This window comes from Cavia porcellus, unplaced genomic scaffold, assembly GCF_034190915.1.
Source record: "Cavia porcellus strain 051 isolate PalLab524CR breed Dunkin Hartley unplaced genomic scaffold, mCavPor4.1 scaffold_14, whole genome shotgun sequence".
Classification (NCBI taxonomy): domain Eukaryota; kingdom Metazoa; phylum Chordata; class Mammalia; order Rodentia; family Caviidae; genus Cavia; species Cavia porcellus.
In genome coordinates, this window is record NW_026947497.1 from 76,057,452 (window position 1) to 76,082,125 (window position 24,674).

General features: G+C 33.5%; 1 protein-coding gene and 1 pseudogene across 19 annotated transcripts in view; both read left to right on the top strand.

The window, feature by feature from the left end:
* The window catches only part of Dlg1 (discs large MAGUK scaffold protein 1), a 199,246-nt gene that overhangs the window by 170,994 nt on the left and 3,578 nt on the right, over positions 1-24,674 (top strand). For 5 of the 19 annotated variants that reach the window (XM_063224295.1, XM_063224292.1, XM_063224297.1 and 2 more), the window contains 8 exons: positions 2,768-2,867; positions 12,517-12,558; positions 13,388-13,423; positions 14,761-14,811; positions 15,665-15,766; positions 16,008-16,180; positions 20,804-20,913; positions 24,456-24,547. In XM_063224295.1, the coding sequence (XP_063080365.1) occupies positions 2,768-2,867; positions 12,517-12,558; positions 13,388-13,423; positions 14,761-14,811; positions 15,665-15,766; positions 16,008-16,180; positions 20,804-20,913; positions 24,456-24,547 (706 nt within the window). Of the gene's footprint in view, positions 1-2,767; positions 2,868-3,555; positions 3,590-12,516; positions 12,559-13,387; positions 13,424-14,760; positions 14,812-15,664; positions 15,767-16,007; positions 16,181-20,803; positions 20,914-24,455; positions 24,548-24,674 lie in introns of all 19 variants that reach the window. The other 14 variants (XM_063224296.1, XM_063224302.1, XM_063224308.1 and 11 more) reach the window with 6 other exon arrangements.
* LOC111753595 (cofilin-2-like) lies at positions 3,677-8,969 on the top strand (annotated as a pseudogene).

The following is a 24,674-nucleotide window of genomic DNA, read 5'->3' on the forward strand; positions in this document are numbered from 1 at the left end:
ATTTTATGCCCTATTCCTCCTTTGCTTTTTCCTTACATGGTGATTTATGGACTTTATTTTCATTACAGACATAACATTTCAGCTTTTCATTAACATTTCTAACATTCATTGGCTATCTTGAAATACATACTGAAATTATATATACTTAGCTATTTAATGTATAGATCATGAATTTGTGATATTATCTCATGTTTACTGCACTCTTACAATATGGCATTGATGACAATAAATAGACAAGGTATTTTTATTGAAAATACAGAAAAACTGAAGATCGATAACTCTTCAGTTTTGTATTTTCCCTACACATTTTGGTCCTGTTTGCTTGTGCTGTTTTTATTTTCACTTTCAACAAATTCTTCACCTGGAGGTATTAAATGTAATGCAGTTAATACATTTCTTGACTAACAAGCATTTCTTGTCTGTCCTGTATTGATATCTTTACGATATCTTATTTTGGCTAACTGCAAAGATACCAAAAATCAAAACATTTTAAACTTCATGGTTTTTTTTGTTATGTGCTGTGAAACTGACTCTGACCACAATATATGCAGTAAGATGGATAAATAACCTTTTCTAAAACATGTGTCATCAGTTTTATTAGATATCAAAAATTACTAAATTCAAAACCAGTAATTCTTATGAACGAAAACATTTAGAACTTTCCTAAAGTAGATTACCATACTTTTTCTCTACTAAAAATTAAAATTTTCTCCTTTCTCCTTTGTAAAATTTGAGTTCATAGAAAAAACTTTATTCAGATAATGCTACTTGACAGTTTATAAAATAGTTAGAAACCCATATTTCTCCATAAGACTTTTCTCATCAGCAGAATGTTTCACTGCTGCTTAAAGTTTAATCATACAGCTTCTCCAAAGCCTTCAGATGTTAAGATTCAAATCAAGACAGTCTGCTTGGCTAATGAACTATGGATTTACTAACCCTGAATTATTGATATGAAAAAGTAAAAAATGAAAATTCAGCCTTATTTTTGTAAAGGTTCTTTTTGAAATAAATCTTCTCAAGTCTTAAGTTGCAACTAAAGGTCAGTTTACTTTAGCACTTTACTTTCACTGGAATCACATGGGTCAAGCTAAGGGCATCCAAAATACGCTGCTTAGTGTCAGTGTGCTCCAGCTTGATGCATCAGAGTCGCCTTTCCCTGCCAAGAATACATTCTAGTCTCTTCAGTGGATGCCCAAAACTGCACTGCACTAAACCCTATGTACACAAATGATTTTCCTATAGATACTTACCTGTGATAAACATGTAATACATAAAGCATGGTAAAAAAATAATAATGTAATAAAATAGATTATAACATACTGTAATAAAACTTTGAGCATCACTTTTCATTTGCTTTGAGGACATTTTTGAGTAAGATAGAGATAACTTAATCTCAAGCAGTGTGATAGAGACAGTCAATTTGAGAGCCAAGATGGATACTGAATGCCTAAAAGGCAGGTAAAAATGTGTAAGATGAATTCACTGGACAAAAGGACAACTCACATCCTTGGTAAGACAGAGCCAGAAATAGCATGAGATTCCATCATGCAACTCAGATCAGTATATAGTTTAAAAGTTAGGTAATATTTATTCCTGAAACTTTCCATTTAATATTTTCAGAACAGGCTGGACATTTAGCTCAGCAGCATAAGCGCCTGCTTTGCAAGCGCGCAGTCATAAGTTTGATCCCCAGCACCAAAAAAAAATTTTTTTTCCCAGAACGTAGTTGACCCCCAGAAAGCAAAATCGCAAGACGAGGGGAGTCTGAAGGAACAACTCGGCAGTAGGGCACTCACCTACCATGTACAAGGTCCTGGGTTCAATCCTCAGCATCACACACAAAGAAAAAGGGAAATTTTTCTAGCCTTTATATTTTTCCCACTCTCCTAAAAATAATAATAACTTATACTGTCACTGGTAGACGAGGCCTTTTGCTGTGGCAGGAAATTATTTAAAAAAAAAAAAAAAAAAGCTATTCCTCTTCAAAAGCATCATCTCAAATGATGCTACATGGCCTCAAATTATGAATGTTCAAATGGGACACCGAAGGGGAAAATGTTGTTCCTAACATCTGTGCAGTGAGGCACATAAAATCACCTATCTAGTTCCCTTACATTAGTTTTGTATAGTTAACATACCAACTTTTTCATAATTATTTTTGCTTCTTTTTTTGTAGCCGAAAATAAAGAAATATAGGAAAAACTGTGGTTATACCAAGGTAAAATGAAAAAAATGGCTACTTAATGCATAAAAAATAATTGAACAGCATACTTTCACTAGCTGGGTGTGTGGTGCACCTGTAATCCCAGCATTGTAGCTCAGGTGCAAAGCACTCACCCTAGCTTGTATGAGGCCTGGGCTTAATTCCCACTTCTGGGAGGAAAAAAACTTCCTGTAGAGCACCTAGTACTATATTTGAAAGTTTTTCTGGAAAAACAAGGATTCATTAAAAACAATATTAGCTTGGTTTGTACTGTAGTAGTAATCTGATTTGCTCCCCATCTTTTTTGTCAAGTAGCATTTATTTTTTAAGGCATATATAAATTATCTGCTTCAGATTTCAAAAATATTTTCATTTGCAAAATGTTGGAAAAGTTATGCAAAATTAGAAATTCACTGTTTGTGTGAACAATGTGAAAGTCATACAGATAAAGACTGCACACTGTGGTCATAGGAGTCAGCTTCCACAGAGCTGCTAGGGCTGGGCCTTTGTACACACAGACAGTAGACATCCCTTTGTTTTGCCCCTCCTTCTCTTCTTCAGCAGTCATTCAATGACAAGCGTAAAAAGAACCTCTTTTCCCGAAAATTCCCCTTCTACAAGAACAAGGACCAGAGTGAGCAGGAAACGAGTGATGCTGACCGTAAGTATGTGGATCCAGTGGTCAACTGAAGATAAATATAGAGGGACCTACTGCCCTGCAGTTGGTTGTTACCATGGAGACAGTTTCAAGAGCTGCAGCAGGTTACTAATTGTCTTAACAGGAGGAAACTTACTAGAGATAAATTCATTGATATGCCTGTCTTAACTCTTCCTGGCACTGTAAGAATTCCTGAAGTAGACCAAGTTGTTGTATACTTATAACTTAAACATAAAAAAGCAAATATAATTATTTAAAATAAGAGTTATTTAACATAAATACTCAAAAAATGTTCTACAAGAAAAACATACCTAATTTCGAGGTATAGCATTGCCAGTCTCTGATTCTAGTTCATCTGAAATCATCTCATTTTATCCTGTTTTTTCATTATATCTAGACAGTGTGAATTTTGCTTTAAAAAAGCAAGAAATGCCTTAAAAATTTGCCTGTCTACCCAAAGTCACTACCTGGTCACTAAGCCAGAATTTTAATTCTTTTGTATTCTTTTGTAGATTACATGTAGCTAGTAGCTCTAAACTTTCAGAAATCTATAAAAATACTCTGCAAGATGTGTATACCTGTAATGGTCTTGGAACTGTCTCTTACTGTAGCACCAATTTTATGCATTACTGACAACTATTTTCTTTGATTATCTTTTTATTGCTTGCTCTCTGGGGACTACTCTCTACAGGAGATCCCTGACGACTTGGGATCAAAAGGCCTGAGTAAGTGATCAAAATACTCCCAAGTTATGTTTTAACCTCCACCTGCAAACCTACCTTGTTCAGATACATTTGAGGTTCATGGTAGTAATGCCCTTCTGGCATGAGGAGGTGTGTGATTTAGATTGCTTTTAGACTTTCCATGTTTATAACATGCTTGGGATTTTTCTTTCTGTTACATATACCTTTTGTTATGCTCCTTTTTTTTTTCCACATCACTTGAAAAACACTGTTCATAATTATTTTTCCTTTTTAGTAACTTTTATGGCAACTATTTTTACTAGGAATTTTTTAAAATAAGATTCTTTTAAAAATTTTAATACTACTACCTACATTTTTAGGATGTAGAAATATGCGTTCATAGAGTTTTATGTCTTTTTGTTGTTGTTGTCATTGTTAAAATAAATTGCAGTCATTTTTATGTGTTAGAAAAGTATATCTGTGCCAGACTTGGTGGTGCACCCCTGTAATCCCAGCACTCTGAAAGGCTGAGGCAGAAAGATCACAGATTCAAGACCAGCCTAGGCATTTAAGCAACTTAATGAGACTTTGTCTCAAAGTTTTTTTTAAAAAATACGGCAAGGGAAGTATATACACACATACACGTGGCTATTATGTAAAACACAAAACATGAATCAAAAAGCCATTTTAGCAGAAAGTCTTTTTTTACTTCAGATGTTTTCAGAGTACTTGACTATTTATCTGGTTTATTAAGTAATTTTAGGTGACAGTTTCACTTGGTCACTTTCTCATCACTTGGGACAAAACACCCAGCACTTACACTTAAAAGAGAGCACAGGTTAATTTTGATTCAGTTTCAGTCCATGGTCAGAAACAGGAAAGCAAAGGATCATGGTAGAAGGAAAAGTCCTCAACTCATGGCAGTAAGGAAGCTGAGAATGAGAGAGGTACACCCTTCCAAGTCACACTTCCCGGTGACTCTCCTTCAATCAGACCTGCCTCCTACAGCATGGTAGGCTGTGAACTCATCAGTGGATGATTTATTTTGAAGTTGACATTATGTTAAAGACAAAGATGGGAATTAGCAGTTTTTGTCACATCTGTGGAAAACTTAGAAAAAAAAGAATAATGAAAAATTTAGCTCCCATGTTAACATGGTATATGATAATTATGCCATAATCTTACATGTCTATTTCAGTTGAGGAAACAATGTAAAAAATTATCAGTATTAATAAGAAAACAGGTTTGATTTTTCAGTATAGTGATGAGGATCAGTTGAATGATAGGAGTCTGCTTCATTGCACAGAAATTCAAAGAATTTATTCACCCAGTGACTTAATTAGATCAAAATTTTGTTCAGAAAATATTTAGAGAGACAAAATATCAGTAAAGAGCCTGCAGCTCCTAGCATGCTCCATACTCACCACCGCCAGCCCCTCCTCTCCTGCCAGTGCCATGGAGCCCAAGCCACCACCGCAGTCACAGCACAGGCACTGTGGCATCTGGAGTTACAGGGAAAGATGAAGTCATCAAAGTTTTTAATGATTTTAAAGTAAGGAAATGATTTTAAAGTAAGGAAATCTATATAAGAGGAGATCAGAAAGTGAGAAAGAAAGTTCTCTTCTGTTTAAGCAATGACAAAAGCATAATTGTAGAGAAAGCAAAGCAGATCTGGAGCTCCTGAAAGTGCACCATTAAAAAGCAAGATGATTTATGCTAGCTCTAAAGATGCCATTAAAAAGAAATTTACAGGTGTTAAACATGAGTGGCAAGTAAATGATATTAAGGATCATTCAACGCTGGGAGGCAATGTAGTAGTTTCACTGGAGGGGAAACCATTATAAAATGACGGTCAAGTGCCATCTGGATCTTTAAGGGCTTTCATTCTTCTAGCTGAGTCTATTGGAATAGTATTAGGTTTTGTTTTTTGTTTTGTTCCCCTTGCACTTTGCACCCTTTCAGCACAGTGAATGAAGGAGATACCATTCATTTAAGCAGCTTGTCAGTGACTGCCATTAGTCTGTTTTGGTACTGAGGAGTGAACTCACAACCTCACGCTTGCCAGGCAGGTTTATGCCATCCCTTAACACAATTTTACATGTTCCACCCAAGAAATGCCTTCTCATCCTAGCCAAAACTACTGGTTACATTACGCCCCTGCTGCAAGCACTACAATGTACATGGCTGTCATTGTGAATAGCTTAGAATACTGCAGAGGACAAGCTAATTGAATGCCTTGAAAGTGTTAGCCGCTGGTCAGTTAGTAAACTTTTTTCACTATTATTTATAGTTGCGCTTGATTGCAGTTCTATGATGCACTCAGCATTGACACACCTCACCTGCCTTGACAAACCTATTTTTGTGACATGGCAACACAGATATAATACTATGCATTAAAATCACTTTTTTGTAATGAATTTAATCCTCTGAAAAGAATGCCAATTGTTTTATTAACTGTCATCAGTTTATCCTAGTACCTCAGTGTTCATCTTGTTACCAGTGTATCTTAAATAACTGTTACAGTATTAATGCCTTTGTGTTTTTTTGTTGAGTATGCATTACTGAATAAATGTAGAAGTTTTACGTTTAGCATGTGAGTCTTGCAACCCTGAAGATAGTTTGAATGTCAGTCATGATGGCAGTTTCTGTATAAAGGAACCTTAAATGAAACATTGTTTTGAGATCAAACTTCTGGGGCTGGGGATTTAGCTCAGCGGCATAAGTGCCTGCCTTGCAAGCAGGCAGTCGTGAGTTCAATCCCTGGTACCAATAAAAAGGAAAAAGAAAAAAAAAAAAAGAGATCAAACTTCCTACCAAAAAAATGGCCACATTACAATAAAAAGCGTGGCATATTACAGAATGTTGGCTTGTTTTCCTTGGAATTGCAAAATGTTATGTGAAACAACTTTTAGGTAAATACTGTTAATGTCTGCATTGGTCATTTGAGAACATTTGTATGACATTCATGCATGATACTTTTCAGATTTTTGGATTGCTTTGTTTTAAAAAATACCCTAAAACCACTTAATATAAAACATCATACTTAAATATTGGCACTTTTGTTTTTTTTTTTAATCGGTACCGGGGATGGAACTCATGACCGCCTGCTTGCAAGGCAGTTGCTTATGCTGCTGAGCTAAATCCCCAGCCCCTATACTGGCACTTTTATAACCATGTTTGTTTATTTTAATCAGAGGTTTTTTTGCACTTTGACATAAGTACTCTTGAATATCTAGTTTGTTTTCTGAGTAAGATTTTTATTCATATTTACATTCTGAATAGTTAAAGTTTCTCATGCTTTTTTGGTCATAATGAAAATAACTTTAAAAAATGTTCTTCAAAAGGTTAATATTTCTGATGTTTAGGAAAATGGAACTAATATTTTTAATACACTTTCCAAAAGGAATTAGTATAGCAGTCTTAAACATTAGTAGTGAGATTTGGCCTTTTCTTCAGGTTACTCTCCTTATAGAGAATTTGATCTACTCAGTGTGAGCAATTTGCTGTTAGCCAGAGCTATTTATGGCAAACGTACACTTTTGTATCTTGTCATAGTTATCCATAAAGGGCCATATTGGATTTCATTCTACTGGTGTGCAAAACAGGCATGCTATTACGTAGTCAGTCATAGCTCAGAATTTAACCCCATAATTCTAAAAATTGTTTTATCAGAAAACAGGAAATAAAAATACCCCTTTTTTAAAAATTGTAAAAAAAATACATATATCAGTAAAATTGAAAACTGGTTATGATGAGAACTGACTTGTCTTCAGAAAACCATGAGAAAAATTGTTCTTTCAAACCTGATTCTGGCTAGCAGGACTCATGGAAGTCTGGGAAAATATAAGTCATCATATTTGCTAAAAGCTAGAACTAGAAACCTGTCTGTGTGTTATTCTTTAAGTAGGCAGTTGTAAAGAAGCTCTAGGGAATAAGATTGGATAAGAGTCCTTTAACAAAGACTATATGTAAATATAGCTCAGTAGAAGATACAAAAGGTACTTAGTTGTGCAATCATGTCACAGTGTCAGAAAAGATTCGTACCAATGAGTAATAAGCTCCTTTCCATTTTTATAATTTTCCATTTTGTGGAACACCTCAATATTTTCTGTTAACCCCATAATTTCCCTGTTTTGTATCTCTTTCCTTTCTTATTCTATACACTTAAGCAGAATTGTGCACAGTTCTTAGATGCCAGAATCAAACTTACTTTCATTTTTGTTACAGTATAATACTAAACTAGTAGTATTATGTGGATACAGGACAGGGAAGAGAGAAAACAGGAGAGACTACACTATCAAGAATAGATGTTTGAGTAGAAAGGTGAAACTTTATTAGATCTGAAATGCGTGTGTTCAGCAAACATAAATTTAAAAAATGAAAACTTGAAAACACTTGCATAATGTATGTCAAACAGATAGCCATATACGTTAAAAGCACTATTTTTCTAACGAATTTAATCCTCTGAAAGAATGCCGGTTTACTATCATCAGTTTATCCTAGTACCTCAGTGTTTATTCCTGTTACCTGCGTATCTTAAATAACTGTTACAGTTTTAATGCCTTTGTGTTTTTTTGTTGAGTATGCATTATTGAATAAATGTAGAAATTTTACATTTAGCATGTGAGTCTTGCAACCCTGAAGATAGTTTGAATGTCAATCATGATGGCAGTTTCTGTATAAAGGAACCTTAAATGGAACATTGTTTTGAGATCAAACTTCCTACCCAAAAAATGGCCACATTGCAATAAAAAGTGTGGCATATTACAGAACTAAGTTCTACCAGTAAGAAACAGACTGTCCATTAGAAAACCAGATAAAATAAGGTAGGTGTGTTAACTGTCCATTACTTAGAGCAAACACTCGAGATAACCAGATAAAGTAGAAAACGTTAGTTTGATTCACAGTTTTGGAGATTCCATGACCTGAATGAGGGGCTGTGTTGTGTTTCAATCTATGCCAAGACAGTCATCTTGTCAGGGGAATGCATGGTGGGACAAGCAGCTGACATCCCAGTCAGGAAGGATGAGGCCAGGACTCCAATGTCCCCTTCCAGATCTCTCCCCAAATGACCTAAAATGTGCCACTAAGCCCTGCCTTCCAATAGCACCAAGGTTTAGGGCACTGGGCCTTTAACATAGAAGCCTTTGAAGGACTTTCCAAATCCAAACTAAACCAACAAGAATGCTCAAAAGATGAACAGATGAAATAAGCATTATAGAAATGTTTAATCTCCCTAGTAATCAGTAAACAAAGTAATGTGTTTTACCTGTCACTTCAGACTTTTCTTTCAAAGATTCTATGGAGTGGCTTCTTCAACATAATCATGATTGGGGGCTAGGGATTTAGCTCAGCGGCATAAGCACCTGCCTTGCAAGCAGGCAGTCATGAGTTCAATCCCTGATACCGATAAAAAGGAAAAGGGAGGAAAAAAAAAAAAAAAAAAACATGATTAGGAATACAAGTTGATTAGAACCTTTCTGGGAATGGTATCTGTCTTAGTTACTTTTTACTCGTTGCTGAGACAAAACACCTGAAGCCTAAGGTTGGGAAAGGAAAGGTTTATTTCTTACAGTTTTTGGAGGTTTCAGTCCACACTTAGTTAGCTCCAAGACAGGTGGGCATGGCTGGGCCACAGATCATGGTGGCTGTAAACAGCAAACAGGAACCAGCAAAGAGCAAGACACACCTTCTTCCTGCCATTATATCACATCCTGGCTCCACCCCTAGGTGGGTATAGCACTAACACTATCAATCCAAGCACTAGACAATGCAAACTCATGAGGCCTGGGGGACACAGACATAAACCATGACAGTATCTTTTAGTCTTCTTCAAGGAAATTACCTTTGGGACATAAATTGAGATAGAGAAAAGGTTTATATATTATAATGTTAATTTTAATATTTAGAAATGCCAAAATTGAAAACATTTTAGTTGAGGAATGGTTAATAAAGTATGATTTATTCATACTGTATAGTATTGTATAACCATTGAAATCATATTTTTAATGACATAAAAAATGCTAAAATGTAAATGGAAAAAAGTAATAATATTAAAATGTACATATCCCTCAGATCTTAAATAAAATATGTCTGAGGCTATTTTGAAAAAGGCTGTTTTGAACATACTTCTATATCTTTTGGTGAGCATATGTATGCCTTTTGGAAAAAATATCTTAAGGGAAGGATCCTAGGTTATACATATCCATGTGTTCAGTTTTAGTGGATACAGGTGACCTTCTGTCCTACTGGTTCCACATCTGTGTATTCAATCAATCATGAATCAGAAATAGTTGGAGGGAATACTCCACAAATGTCCAAAGAGCAGAAACTGAACTTGCCACCTGTATCATGTAAATGAGGATCCGGATGTGTAGGCCCAGCCTGCTGTAGCCACCTGCCATTTTATACATCCACATTCTCACCATCTCTTTTTTGAGCATTGTTCACTTCACAACTTTTTCGTGTACCCCTTGTAGTTAGGCCTTTGATGGTTTTTGTGTACTGGACAGACTTTTTCTTGTCATTATTCTTAAACAACACAGTGTAACTACTATTCATAAAACAATTATATTGCACTAGATGTTATTAAGCAATCCAGATGGTTTACAGTAAGTGGGGAGGCATTGTACAGGTTGCATGCAGATACTGTACTATTTTATTTAAGGGATTTTTGCATCTTCAGATTCTGGCCTCCCCCTAGGGTCTTAGACCAGTCCTCCCTAGGCACTGAGGGAGGACTGTGCTGTCATCCGATTCCCAGTTTGCCTATGCCAGTATATGAGTTCCAGATGCAGTAGATCTTTGTCTGTATTTGGTCTGTTTTGTTACTTTCTTTTTTTTCATTTTAGCCATTCTAGTAGATGATAGAAATATCCTTTGTCTTTTAATTTTCCCTTCTCTGATAAGTAAATTTGAACACCTTGTTTATATGTATATTGGCTGTGTTAATAACTTCCTTGGCAAAGTACCTTCTTTTGCTGTTGTTGTTTTGCTTTTGTTGCCAGGATGCAGGGAATTGAACCCAGAGACTCCTGCATCCTTAGGCACGTGATCTGCCACTGAGCTATACCCCAGCTCAAGGCTCTAGAAGATTACAATATTTTTAATTATGAGAGGAAAAAGCACTTTACCTTTCTGATAAGTTCCCGAGCAGTGATGAACTGTGTAAGACTATACAACATTCAGAATTTACAAATTTTGAATCTTGTATAGTCTTACAAAGTTCAAGATGAATAGAATTTTTTAATTGAAATGTGATAATAATAACTTTACTATTATATGTCAGCTATAGTCGATAGTAGAATAGTAAAAATGAATTCCACAAGTTGGTTTACCCAGCTTTCATAATTATCAATTTGACATTAACCGATTTTGTTTCTTTTATATTTCCATTTCACATCATAATTAATTTTTCTCTTATAAATTTATGTTGCTGCATATAGTATTAATCCTAATATAAAGCAAGGATTTTTTAATGTTACATTCCTACTTTTGAGAATAAATTTCAAGTAGGATAGGTAAAAAGCTGCAAAAATGAATATATTTATCATTATTGATGTTTGTGAAAGGTTTAAAGCAAACTAAAGTATCTAAATTATAAGTGATAAAGTAAAATCATAATTTATTAGTCCAGTATAGCAAACTAAAGTATCTAAATTATAAGTGATAAAGTAAAATCATAATTTATTAGTCCAGTAGAATATTATACAATTTTAAGTGATTGTTTTGAACTCCATGGACTAACAAACTTTTTAAATATAAGCTTTAAAAAACCATAGTTTTACCTGTGGTTGTCAGATGTTAGTTCTACTTGTAGTCTTTGAAGAAAGTTACATCTTGTCTTTGCAGGGTAGAATAGCAGATATTTTTTCACTATAGCAGCAATTCATGAATTTTTTTTTAACTTGAAATCCTAAATTCTGCCATTCTCTGTGCTTTCACATAGTGCTACTTGATTTTGAGACCCAGTAGGAGGTATTGTGGTTTAACCAGTATTTGTTTGTACTCAGATTTTTTTTCCTTTTCTTGAGGAACAAAATTCTTTCCCTAACGTTAGAAATTCAGATTTTCCTCTTAATGAAAGGGTTTCTTTTAGTCGTTGTAAATAAAATTGTTTTTTATTCAAGGAAGATTTGAGAGATTACATTTACATGTAAAAAAGGAGTACCTTTTGCTTACTATACAACCAATTTATTAAATGGAATTATTTTGAGGGGAAGTTAGGCAAGATTTCCCCCACTGGAGGTTGAACTCATGACCTTGTGCAGCAAGATGTATTTTTGACAAGATGTATTCGTTTTTATTTTTTTCATGTTTTGCAAAACAGCTACTGTCAATTTTATCAAAATGGAATATGTTTTAAAATCCAATCCCAACCTAAACAATTCCTTCCCACTTACTATTTTTAAGACATTGAATTTGTGATATGCTTTGTATGATCTCAGAAACATGAGTTTTTTCTCTTTAGGAACAAGGAAACTAAAACTTTGCTAAAACTAAGGCCTATTTTTAAATTACAGAGACACCCCTATCTTAAATTGGACATCTGTTGTTTGCTCAAATATAACTTGTCTGCTTTGCTAGTCTTTGATGTTTCATGAAACTAAAATAGTACAAATACATTTTCTCATTTTGGGTTTTATTTCTACATTTTATCTAATGTAGGATCACTTTGCCTTCTTTGCCATGTTCTGCTTGCTATGTATATTAGAGATTTTGTTCATGAGCCATATTATATAATAAGGGATTATCTTTAATTACAGGTATTTTCTCTTGCTGATTCATATTTATTTGTTTAAAAATTAAATTTTTAAAGATCAAAAATGCTTTTTAAAAATGTTTTGGGTTTATGTGATTTATATCAACATTTTGTAATATATGTTGTTATGTTTTACTTTGATAATTTAATTTTATCAGCTTTTTAAACTCATGACACTTTTATTTTTCTCATTGTCCTGCAATTTCAGAGCATGTAACTTCTAATGCCAGCGATAGTGAAAGTAGTTACCGTAAGTGTTTTAAGTTACTTGTTCTTTTGTAATCTGAAGTAGTACATACCCTTTGGTTGATTTTTTTCCTTAGTCAGTATATGTTCTAAAAACTGAAAATCAGATGCTTAATTTTAAAATCAGGGAAAGTCAATTAAATTATGTTCTTGAGAAATAAGATCTACTATAAGTTGAGTGTCTATCCAAATTCTAAAACTTTTTAGCAGCAATGTGGTTCTCAAGAATTCTCAAATTTTGAAGAATTTCATGTTTCAAGTGCAAAAGGAAAAACTTAAATCTGAAACACTTCCGGGTTGACCATTTTGAATAGAGGGTTTTATATATATATATATAAAATCATCCAAACCTTTTAAGAAAATGCTAAAACCTTTTTTATAAATAGTTTTATTACTAGCACATATGTATGTCTCTTATGAAAAGTAGATACTGGCTAAATGAGGAGTAAACTTGTATTTTGACATTTTGTTTAATTTTATTTTTAACATGAACACTAAGTTAATTTTTTTAATAATGCCAAGTTACATTTAGCTTTATTTCCTTTCTCCTTTGTCACTGATACTAGCGTGGGTCAAGTCATTGTTTTTCACTCTGTTGGTTAGAGTAAGAAATGAGGAAAAAGACTTTTGAGTCAGTGCTCAAAAAAGTAATACTGTTTCCTTTGTATTTCATATTACATTCTTGGTATTCTTACATGGGGTAGACACATGAAGTCTTTTAAACAAATTGGGGCATGGGAGGACGGGACGGTACATAAATATTACTAGTCATAGCTTCTTAAAAATTAAAATTGCTTTTCTAACTTTTTTTTTACTGCTGTCTAATATGAAAGTAATCTTGATTACAGATGAGTATGGCTGCTCAAAAGGTCCATTCTGTTCATATCAGTCCCTACTATTTTTTCATGTTGACAGTATATACCTTTAACTCTCATTCATTTTGGTTGACTTCTTTTCTACGTAATTTTTTTGATGTGGAAATGTGATTTCAGCATTTTAGTAACTTACAACCAGAAAGCCACTATAGAATAGTTGAGTATCTAAACTAAAGAGAAGTAATAAAAGTATATACTGTCTCTTTTATCATTTGCATGAATTATTAAGGTGTGGAATATTCAAATTGCATGTTTTTGTTAGTATGTGAATCATGTTTAACATCCAGTACTTTAAAAAGCAGCTTGTAAAATGTTTTATATATTATAATAATAAAATTTAAAACAAATAAATATATTTAAAAGCAGGAAAGAATACTTAAACCAATATGTGAATTTAAAAGAACTGCAACTGAATACATACAATGAAAACTAATGACAAAATCAGTGAAAGTTGTTACAGAACTTCATAATCAAAGAGAAAATCTTCAATTTTTGATTGCTTTCATTGAGCCACTTGGATTCTAGGTTTTTTTCCTACTTTGTTAGTATGTTTTAAGAACTAGAACTTTTAACTTTTTAATGCTTTTCAGTGGGTTCAAATACAATTTTCAGACTTTTATTTAGCATATGTCCTAAACTCTACCCCTCTTATGTAATTCAGAAGTTTTAAAGTGTTTTTAAGATCAAAACAAACTATATTTAATTTCTTTACTATTAATTTGCTTCATTTTTGTTGGAAGGAAAAGATTTAATTTTTCAAAAGATCTTTTTAATGATTTAAATTCTATTTTATTAGAGTTGATGAATAAGAATAATACGTGAACTTTTTCATCAGTAAAACAGTGACAGTAGTTTTACACTTGTATTTATTTTTAAAACAAAAGATACTTTGCTAAATATTAAACTTGGTGGGACCAAAAGAGTAGTGTTTTTTAACAACAAATTATCTAATATACATAAGTGTGGAACTAGTTACATTAGTCATGAAAAGTTTAATAGTATTAATCTTTGAGAGATTTAATAGTTCTTAAATTCTAAAATTAATAGCACATACTCAGCATCACAAATATTTTAATAGATTTGATCTATAAGCACAGAATGTGATAATAAATAACATTTATATTTGGTTATATTAAGCTTAAATCTTTATAGTTTAATTAATTTGCCTTTTTTACTGAATATTGCTGTAAATCATTTTGAAGTAAAGTATATTTTTATATATTTTTGTTTTCTCAGGAAAACTTTAGTACTTTATATGTTAAATATAAAGAATTAGATTCATGCTTATTATCTTGTCAGGTTTTTTTATCTGTGCTTTAACTTCCTAATAGGTGGTCAAGAAGAATATGTCTTGTCTTATGAACCAGTGAATCAGCAAGAAGGTTTGTGAAGTCTGTTGGTTTTTTACAATCTTACAAAAAACAAGCTGAAAAAAACTCTTTGGAAAATAGGTCTCTATCATGCTGCAAACAAATTTCATATTAGAATTTTATTATTTATAGATTTATATAGAAATTTTATATCTGAATTCTATGAAATGAAGTTTAGTGTGCTAGGATGAAGTCATTTTACATTAACTGATTTATAATGGTGTTTTATTTCATAAACAACCTATTTCCAGTATCCATAATGACAATACTGTCTTCCCAATAACCCTTTTCTAAAGTCTTTCCTTTGACCTTTTTCTGTGCCTTATCCTCATCCAAGTAGGTTCTAGACCCTTTTTATTCTACTTCTGTCATATGCTCCTTATTAAAAGCCTCTTTTTTCAGCCTTCCTGCCAGTGTTCCAGTTCTTAATACTAATCTCCCTTCTTCTGCCATGACCCTTGGAAACCCAGTATATACCCTCTATTAGATTATCTTTCTAGATTATTACTATATCACCACACCAAATTTCCTTTTTTTCTTTTTTCAGCTCCTTTCAATTTCTATTTGTAAAAACCATATACTTTCTTTTCACATTTATAATGAGATAATATTGGTAATATATAGAAACATTATCTGTTAAACTGCTAAGTTTCACTCAGTTGCCTTCTAGTTGGAGATTGAGTGAAGTTGAATACCTTAAAGCTTTATAAAATAGCAAGTTAGTCATATTTAGTTGATGATGTGATACAGAGAAAGAAGAACAAAGAAATTATAACACCTCAAGATGATTTTATTCTCTACAAAACAGAGTATATTAATATTTATTAAATGTTTATGCCTTTTAACATATAGTTTATCTTTATAGTTAATTATACTCGACCAGTTATCATATTGGGACCTATGAAAGACAGGATAAATGATGACTTGATCTCAGAATTTCCTGACAAATTTGGATCCTGTGTTCCTCGTGAGTAACCACATAAAAACTCTAACTGGTGTTCTTACCATTCCCTGTCAATGTATTTGACAAAAATAAACATAAGCATTTTTAATGGTTCATGATCATTTTATCAGTTGTTTTATCCTCCATATTATTTTTTCATATATAAATTATGTCTGTTGCATTGAGCTTTATAGTAATCTAAATAGAAAATGAATTCATTGTGTTTTTAATACTAAGAACTTCCCCAAATTTCTTTCTGTTAAAGATACAACTAGACCAAAACGAGATTATGAGGTCGACGGAAGAGATTACCATTTTGTGACTTCAAGAGAACAGATGGAAAAAGATATCCAAGAACATAAATTCATTGAAGCTGGCCAATATAACAACCATCTGTATGGAACAAGCGTTCAGTCTGTGCGAGAAGTAGCTGAAAAGGTAACCCTCAGAGTAACCCAGAATAAAGTTTCTAATCAGGTGTTCCCTTGACAGTATAAACGGTGATGGGATAGAGATTTTTACTTTGTATGTATGAAAAATATGACAAATGGCGCAGCTTTGATGAGTTTTCTTATGTGAATTTATTTACTTACATATTTAATTTTAGTTTAAAAAGTAGGATACAACACAATGTAGATAAAGAAAATAAGATTAGAAATGGTAGCATGAATTTCTCTAAAAAGGGAAGCTGTTACTTGAAGGTCTTTTGTTGTAAATAGACCTTGTGTCTGGCCTTACTTGTCAACTTAAATGGTATGTTGAAAAGCTAAGATCAGCAAGGTCCATCACTGAAAGTGAATGAGATGTTCACAGTAAATATAGTTGCACTGTTACTGAGATTAAACAAAAAGTTTTCTTAAGTCTCCAAAAACAATTTTTAAACCTAATACCGTACTGACAGTAGGTTCCTGGAAGCATCCTTCAGAGTATTTCGTTATGACATAGTGTTAAAACAGATTTAAGGTAAAACCAAAATAGTGTTCCTTCTGGGCATATTGTTGTGCTTAATCACTCTTTGGGCCTAGAAAAGAAATTCAAATTATTTCATACTTTAGAACTAATAGTTTTTTTAAAACTTGAAATACCTATTAAACAGTAACTCAGCATGTCAGTTTTTCATGTGTATGTGTTGCTTTTGCTGTAATGATTTCTTTAATTCTGATTAGTTTACATTTCTGAGTAAATAAAAATGTCTCAAAAGTGTTAGCACAGATTTGCAGAAATAGGAAACCTTGGATATTGTTAGCAGTAGTACTGATTTTCAAGAACAGTTTGTCAGTACCTAATAAATGTTCATACTCTTATGATCTAGAAGTTTGCTTCTTGGTATCTTAAGTACATATAGATTCACACATGAGAGTCATATATAAGTATGTTCATAGTAGCGTTACATAATGTGAAAAATTAGAGTTAACAAATGAGAATAGATAGTAACTTATTTACATAGTGCCATACAGCAGCTAGAATGAATAAACTAATATATTGGTTAGGTGTATCCATATTGATAAATCTCAAAACTACAATATTGAATTGTGTCAGCCAACTTTTACTAAAATGAAATACCTGAGGCAACTGACATTGTAAAGAGAAAAGGTTTTATTTAGCTCATGGTTTTGGAAGTTCAGAGTTCAAGATCAGGCTACCCCATAGATTGACATCTAGTTAAGACAGATGGCAGCACATCATTGTGGGAGTGTGTATCAGAGTCACATGTCAAACTGGAGCAGAAAAATAAAGAGTCCCACAATCTCTTTCAGGGGTGCATTGCACCCCAGTAACTTAAAAGTTCCCACTTTTTAAAGGTCCATAGCACCTCACAATACTGCCATTCTGGGCACCAAAATTTTATGTGTGGACTTTTAGCGGAGTAACAACTATAGTGTGAGATAATGTCACTCTCAATATGCTAGAGAGAATGTGCTTTGATGAAAATTATCAATTTAAGAAGAAAAAATCTCATGGCAGTCACTAAAATCTGTGGTAAGAACAAATTTTCTGTCCATGCAATTGTGAAGCAGGGAAAAGAAATTTTTGCAAAGCTTGCTGTGCTACCACAAACTAAAAATTGCAGCTTCAGTATGTGATAAGTGATTGCATAGTTAAGGTGGAAAAGGCATTAAACCTACATATGTACGTATGTATGTATAGAAAAAAAGTGCCACATGTATATTGTTTCTTAACTCCAGGGTTTCAGGCATCCTCCAGGGACCTTAGAATATACTGGGAATAAGGGGTGACTATTATCCACATTTCAAGCAAAAACAAAATAAAACTGGCCCTTGTACATAAATTATGCCCACCTTTGGTAATTATTAATAAATGTAAATGAAAACTAGAATACACTAAAATTCCATTAGGAAAAATTTTTGAAAACATTTTCTTGTTGAATCTGAGAGGAACTACACACTTTCTGCATTACTGGTATACATACAGACTGATGCAGCTTATTGGATAATGTGCAATATCTAGCAAAACTGCAAATATATCTTCCATTAAACCCAGTATTTCACTAACAGAATTTATCACAAATACATTAGAAGAATTTTCATTGCAACTCTTCACTTAAAATTATGTAATATTGAAGATTATCTGACTGCCCAGATATAAAGTGATTAAATATTAATAATCAATTTTATATCCATACAATGTAGTTGTCTGTAGTTACTAAATAATAATGATGATAAAGGTATCTGAACTGATATGTAACATGCAAAAGAGGATCTGTGGTATTTAAAAACAGGAAATGAGAAAATACACTTCAGTTGTGTAAAAACATAAGGAAAGTCAGAGCGTAATGAAATTGGTTACTATGTCAGTTACTTTTCTCTCGTTGAGACAAAATACTTGATGCCCAACTTCAGAAAAGGTTTATTTCTTACAGTTTTAGAGGTTTCAATTCATACTCGGCTGGCTCCAAGGCAGGGTGGCGTAGCGCAGGGCAGCTGTTCATGGCAGCGGCAAACAGCAAGAAGGAAAAGGGCAAAACAACAAAAACACACTTCCTTCCCTTACATTGTATACTGGCTCCACCCCTGAGCGGATACAGCACTCACCACTAATCCCAGGACTAGACAAGAAACCAATTCCAAACACTAGATTCAGCTGCCTCCATGACTGCATGAGGCTTGATGGGGGCACCTAGACACAAACCATAACAGTTACCTAGAATGAGAGAGGCAGAAAGAATGGCTCAGTGGAAATGGAGTAGTAGGGATTAGTCATGTGAGTGTAGATTTCTGTACAATTTTGACTTTTAGAACTATTAATATTTGAATATCTAAATGATGGTAGTAGCTGATTCTAACACATAAAGTAAGAATCTAACAGTCCAAAATTATATCTAATACATGAGTAAACAGGTAGAATGGAAAGCTTTACCTTACATTAGACTATCTACTAATTAAGGTAAAAGAATTGATGAAATTATGAAATCTCTCTTTAAAAACGATAGTAATTGTTTCCAGTAAGAATCATTAGCCATGCTAATGTTAATGAGTTAAATTTTGATAGGATTTTTGCATACTTTCAAATATCCTCCCCCAAACTATTCACCAATTAGGAACAAAAATATAATTTTATTTACAATGGAAAGACAGACAACCTTAAACACGTGGTCAAAGTGAACATCACTGTAATAGAGCAAACAGGTGGACTGAAGACACAGTCGTGTCTGAGGTAAGAACTACAGCACACCAGCTACTGCTAGTGGAGACGCAGGCTAACCTATCAAGGCATACTGTCACATAAATGTTCTGTACTCTTCAAAACACAGTGATCAGAAAAAGATAGTGACTGCAGAACTGCCAGCTTGGTGGTAATTATTAGATGACATTTAGTTATATTGTGATTTTTGTATGAGCTGCCACTATTGTCAGAAATACAGAGTAAAGGAACAGTAAGTCGGTAGTTTACTTTCAAATTATTACGTACATATATTGAGAGAACAAATGTAATGGAATGTTAGTATTGCTGGTTTTTTTTTTAAATTTTTTAGCAATCTGTAAAATATTGCTGTTAAAATAGGTGATAATACATTTTTTACTTTTGTTTGCAGTGTTTAACAAATTAATTTTTTATTTTCAACATACCTGCTAGGTTAAGATGATCATTTATTTACATGCATGCAAGCCTTTTGCTTACAACATGCTTTATGAGGGAGAGGACCTGATTTAAATTACATTGTAATAAAATCTGATTCAGTTGGGCATGGTGGTATGTACATAAAATCCCAACACTTAGAAGACAGGATCAAGATTGTGAGTTCGAGACCAGTCTGGGATATATAGGAAGACTCTGTGTCAAAAAAAGAAAGTACACAGTCCATGAAATACAAACGAGTCCCATTCTGGGAAAACGCTTGTAAGTTGGATTTATTCATATCCAACCAAGTTTGAGTCTTACACAGTATACCTGTGAAAGTTTGCAACTGTAACTCAAATGTTCAGAAATCAGGGACTTACTATACTACCCTGTTTAACATGAGAATGTTCATTTTTAAAAATGTAAAATGACGTTTGCCAGTGAATTTAAACATGTCAGAAAAGTTGTCATTTAAATTCAGAAGTCAGGTTCCCAATTTCCAGTTAATGATAAAGTATTTGCTAATTCCCAATTAAATTGAAAAATAACAGAAAATAACAGAATGTCAGATTTTACACATTTATTCACTTTAGAAGATTGTTATTATTCTAGGATTTTTTGCCCTCTATTGGTCATATATTCTTTTATAAAATTATGGTTATGGGAAGATGATAGTTTGAAATCTTAACAAAATTAAAGGAAGGAACCCAGCATTGGTCACCATTTTGGGAAATTACTGATCTGTAACAGCTAGAAATCTGAATACTGTATTTTTGTTACTTTTTAAATGTATTAATTATTTGAGAACACACATTAGTTATTCATAATAATTGTTTTATTTCATTTTCCCTCTAAAATTTGTTAGTAGGAATAATAATTTGCCTAAAATGATCCAAACTTTATAATCTAGATTTTGTACCTATAGGAAATGTATCTTTGATATATTTGAAAAGACTTAGTTCACTTGTTTTTCTATTTTAGGGTAAACACTGTATACTCGACGTATCTGGAAATGCCATAAAGAGATTACAAATTGCACAACTTTATCCAATATCCATTTTTATCAAGCCCAAATCCATGGAAAATATCATGTAAGTGTGAATGCCTAATATGTAGTCTCTAAATACAAATGTTCCATGCATCTCAGTTTATCTATAAGATACAGAGAATAATAGTATGTATACCCACCTTGTAGGGGGTGTACATACCAGTGAATGAGGATTAAATACACACTGTATGATGTTAACCCTAATTGTCATTGTCACCATTAATATTACTGAAATCCAAGGTACATCTGTTAGAATTTTAAATAGCCACATGTAGCCAAGAGTGGAAACATTGGGTAGTGTAGTTCTAAGAACCATTAGGAAAATAAAAAGTGTATTACAACATAATAGCCAAAAAAAAAAAAAATCTAAACAAAAGTTACAAAAGCAAATACAAACATAGAACACATGGTTCAAAACAGTATAGACAGAGGGCTTAAGTGAATTCAAATATTTCAGTATGTAGACTACTTTGTTTATTGCCAGAATAAATGCTAAGTTTTCCAATAGGCAAAATTTGTCAGAAAAGATGAAAAAAACACAATTACGTTGTTTTTTTGAGTGAGATACTCTTTTAAAATTTTAGGCTGTCAAAAGGTTGAAAATAAAAAGACTCCTAAAGATATATCATGTGAATGTTAACCAAAAGTAGACTAGCTTTTCGTTACTATCAAAGAATACATTAAAATGAAAAGTATTACTAAACGTAAAGAGGTGCCATCTATTTAATAAAAATACAAGATACAGAGCTGGACTGTAGTTGCTCAGGGCCCTGGGTTTGAGCTCCTGTCAGGAAATAATGACACTTAAAAAATCAAGGATATGGAACTGAACAAATTTAAAACTTTCTTAAGGAGCGAGGTTTATAAGTTTACAGAAGGTTGCTTGCTTAGCATATGCCAAAGCATCTGGGTTCCGTCCCCTTACACCACAAAGGAAAACAGTGGTGGAGCTGGAAAGACAACAGAATAAAATGGATTGGGCACATCACAAAAGAGAATCTCTAAATAATAGCAGCAGAAGTCCATCTCTCTCTGCCTACAAAACAATCATATAGCAGCATCTGTCTGATAATTATTTTGGAACTCTGAGGTCTGTTGAAAGGTTGCAGCTTCCCTTTAGTTCATAGTAGTAGCAGCTACTCAGCCCCATAACGGAGCCATGCAGGTAGGTATTCCTTAAGCACTTGGCACATTAGTTGTGAGACCCAGCATGGGCAGCAGGATCCTGGTCTCCAAATGCCAGGGATCTATGGTGTGATACAGGATTGAAGGTATAAAGACAAAGGCAGTGAGCTGTCATTGCCCTTTCCTGCCCCCAAAGATGAAGGAACTTACAAGGGATTAAAAGATCAGTACCTTTTCCCCTCTTTTCATGGCAAGTCCTAGACATTCAGAAGTGACCACATATACAAAGGAGATCTAGAGAGTCATTGTGTATTACTAGGGTAAACACAGTCTCAAAAAATATGTGAGAAAAAACCCTAAGTTCTCACCTCAAGCCAATCCTCAGCACAGAAATACTGTGCACAACAAATTTTAAATGACCAACAAACCCTGGGGAAAAGGGAAAGTTTGGTCTCTAGATTTATAGGACTCAAATGTCCAGTTTTTAACCAAAAAAACCGCAAAGAATACAAAGAAACAGTAAAGTGTTGCCCATTCAAAGAAAAAATAATGATCTCTAAGACTAGGTGTAAGACTTACTAGACCCAAAGACTTAATTAACCATTTTTAAAGATGCTCAAAGAACTAAAAGACATGGACAATGTCAGAGAAATGATATATGAGCACAATGGAAATACCAATAAAAAGAAAAATGAAAAAGATTCTGGGCCAAAAAGAAAAGTAATTAAATTATTTTTAATCCACTGAAGAGATTCCACAGCAGACAGAAGAATCAGCAGATGGAAAGATAGGATAGTGGAATTGGGTGTGGCAGCCCATGCCTATATTCCCCATCCTTCAAGAAACTAAGGCAGGAGAATAGCCATGAGTTCAGTTCAGCATGGCCTTGTTCAGCATGGACTGTGTCTCAAAAAAAAAAAAAAAGCCAGTGGAAATTACCAACTGTCCAGAACAGAAGAAAAACAAATTGTAGAACATCAAGTAGACCAACATACATATTGGAGGAGTCCCAAAAGAAGTGAGAAGAAAAGGGTAGAGATTATTTGAAAAAATAATGGCCAAAATTTTTCCCAGTTGATAAAAGATATAAATACAAACATCCAAAAAGTTAATGAACTGTAAGCATAATAAACTCAGAGACCTTCCCTAAGGCACATTATAATCAATTGAAAAACCAAAGAATTTTAAAAGCAGCAATCAGTGGCTTGTCATATGCACAAGATTTTTCCAATAAGATTATCAGAAGAGTTGTCATCAGAAGCTTTGGAAATCAGAAGGCAGTGGGTTGGTATGTTAAAAGCACTGAAGAAAAAAGTTTTGGCCAAGAATCTGCTGGCGAACTGATCTTCAGAAGTCTCAGATCACTGAAAAACCGAGGAAGTTTGTTGCCACTAGACCTATTCTACAAGAAATGCTCAAGGAAATCCTGGAAGGTCACAGAATGCTAGTAACCGTGTAAAGATAGAGAAAGAAAGCATTGGGCTGGAGATTTAGCTCAGCAGCATTTAAATGCCTACCTGGCAAGTGTAGGGTCATAAGTTGATTCCCCCGTACCGAAAAGAAAAGAAAACATCATACTTAATGATGAAATATTAAAAGTTTTCCCTCACAATTAGGAGTAAACCTCCATATATCCCCTTACCAGCTACAGTAAAATTTACCAATTTACGTTCTGATATCATCTGTTCACCTCCTTACCCCTCCACTCCAGATTACTTTAAAACAGATCTAGACATACCATTTCATCCATGTAGTTAACTTGTATTTGAGAGTGGTGTTTATTTAAAAATATGACTACCATGATTTTCATGCATAAAATAATGATTTGATAGCAAGTAATCAGGGTTTCCTGATTTCTGAAAGTCGGTTTGTTTTTTGTTTGTTCTTTTTGAGACAGGGTTTCACTATACAGTTCAGGCTGTCCTTGAACTAACTTTGTAACCTAGACAGGCCTTGAACTCACAGTGATTCTCTTGCCTCAGGCTCCCAAGTGCTGTGGTTTCAGGTTTCAGGGTTAGTCATTAAGTTTTTTAATCTACAGATTCTCCCTCCTCATTCTCCCTACCCATCATGGTAATTACTTTGTGCAGAAACCAGGTCATTGCTTTTGTAGTATTTTCCTCAGTCTTTATTTTCTGATTGTCTTTTCATGATGCTTATGTCATTCACGTTTCCTTATAAATTAGGTAAATCTGTCAGTCTTAAGAGATTTTTGTTAATCATGACTGTCATAAATTAATCCTTAGAGGGTTTGGGGGCTGCTTTGATCTGTTACGGAATTTGAAAATCCTTTTTTTCTTCCAAATATAAGCCATATATCCAATGACTAAATCTGTTCTTAATGACATTCATGTTTTCAACAGAGCTCAACTGTGTATGATTTTATGTGTTTTCTCCTTCCATCTTTTTAAAAAAATATTATAATATGGTAAATATCAGTTTCTAAATATACTTGCATAGGGAAATGAATAAGCGTCTGACAGAAGAACAAGCCAGAAAAACATTTGAGAGAGCCATGAAACTGGAACAGGAATTTACTGAACATTTCACAGGTTGGTACCATGTGTGACAGTGTCCTTTGTAATAGAATGTTGCTTTGAAGCAACTTAAACTGATTCAGTCAAATATATTTCAAACTATGTCCATATCTTTGGTAATAACTGGTATTATCATTTTCTG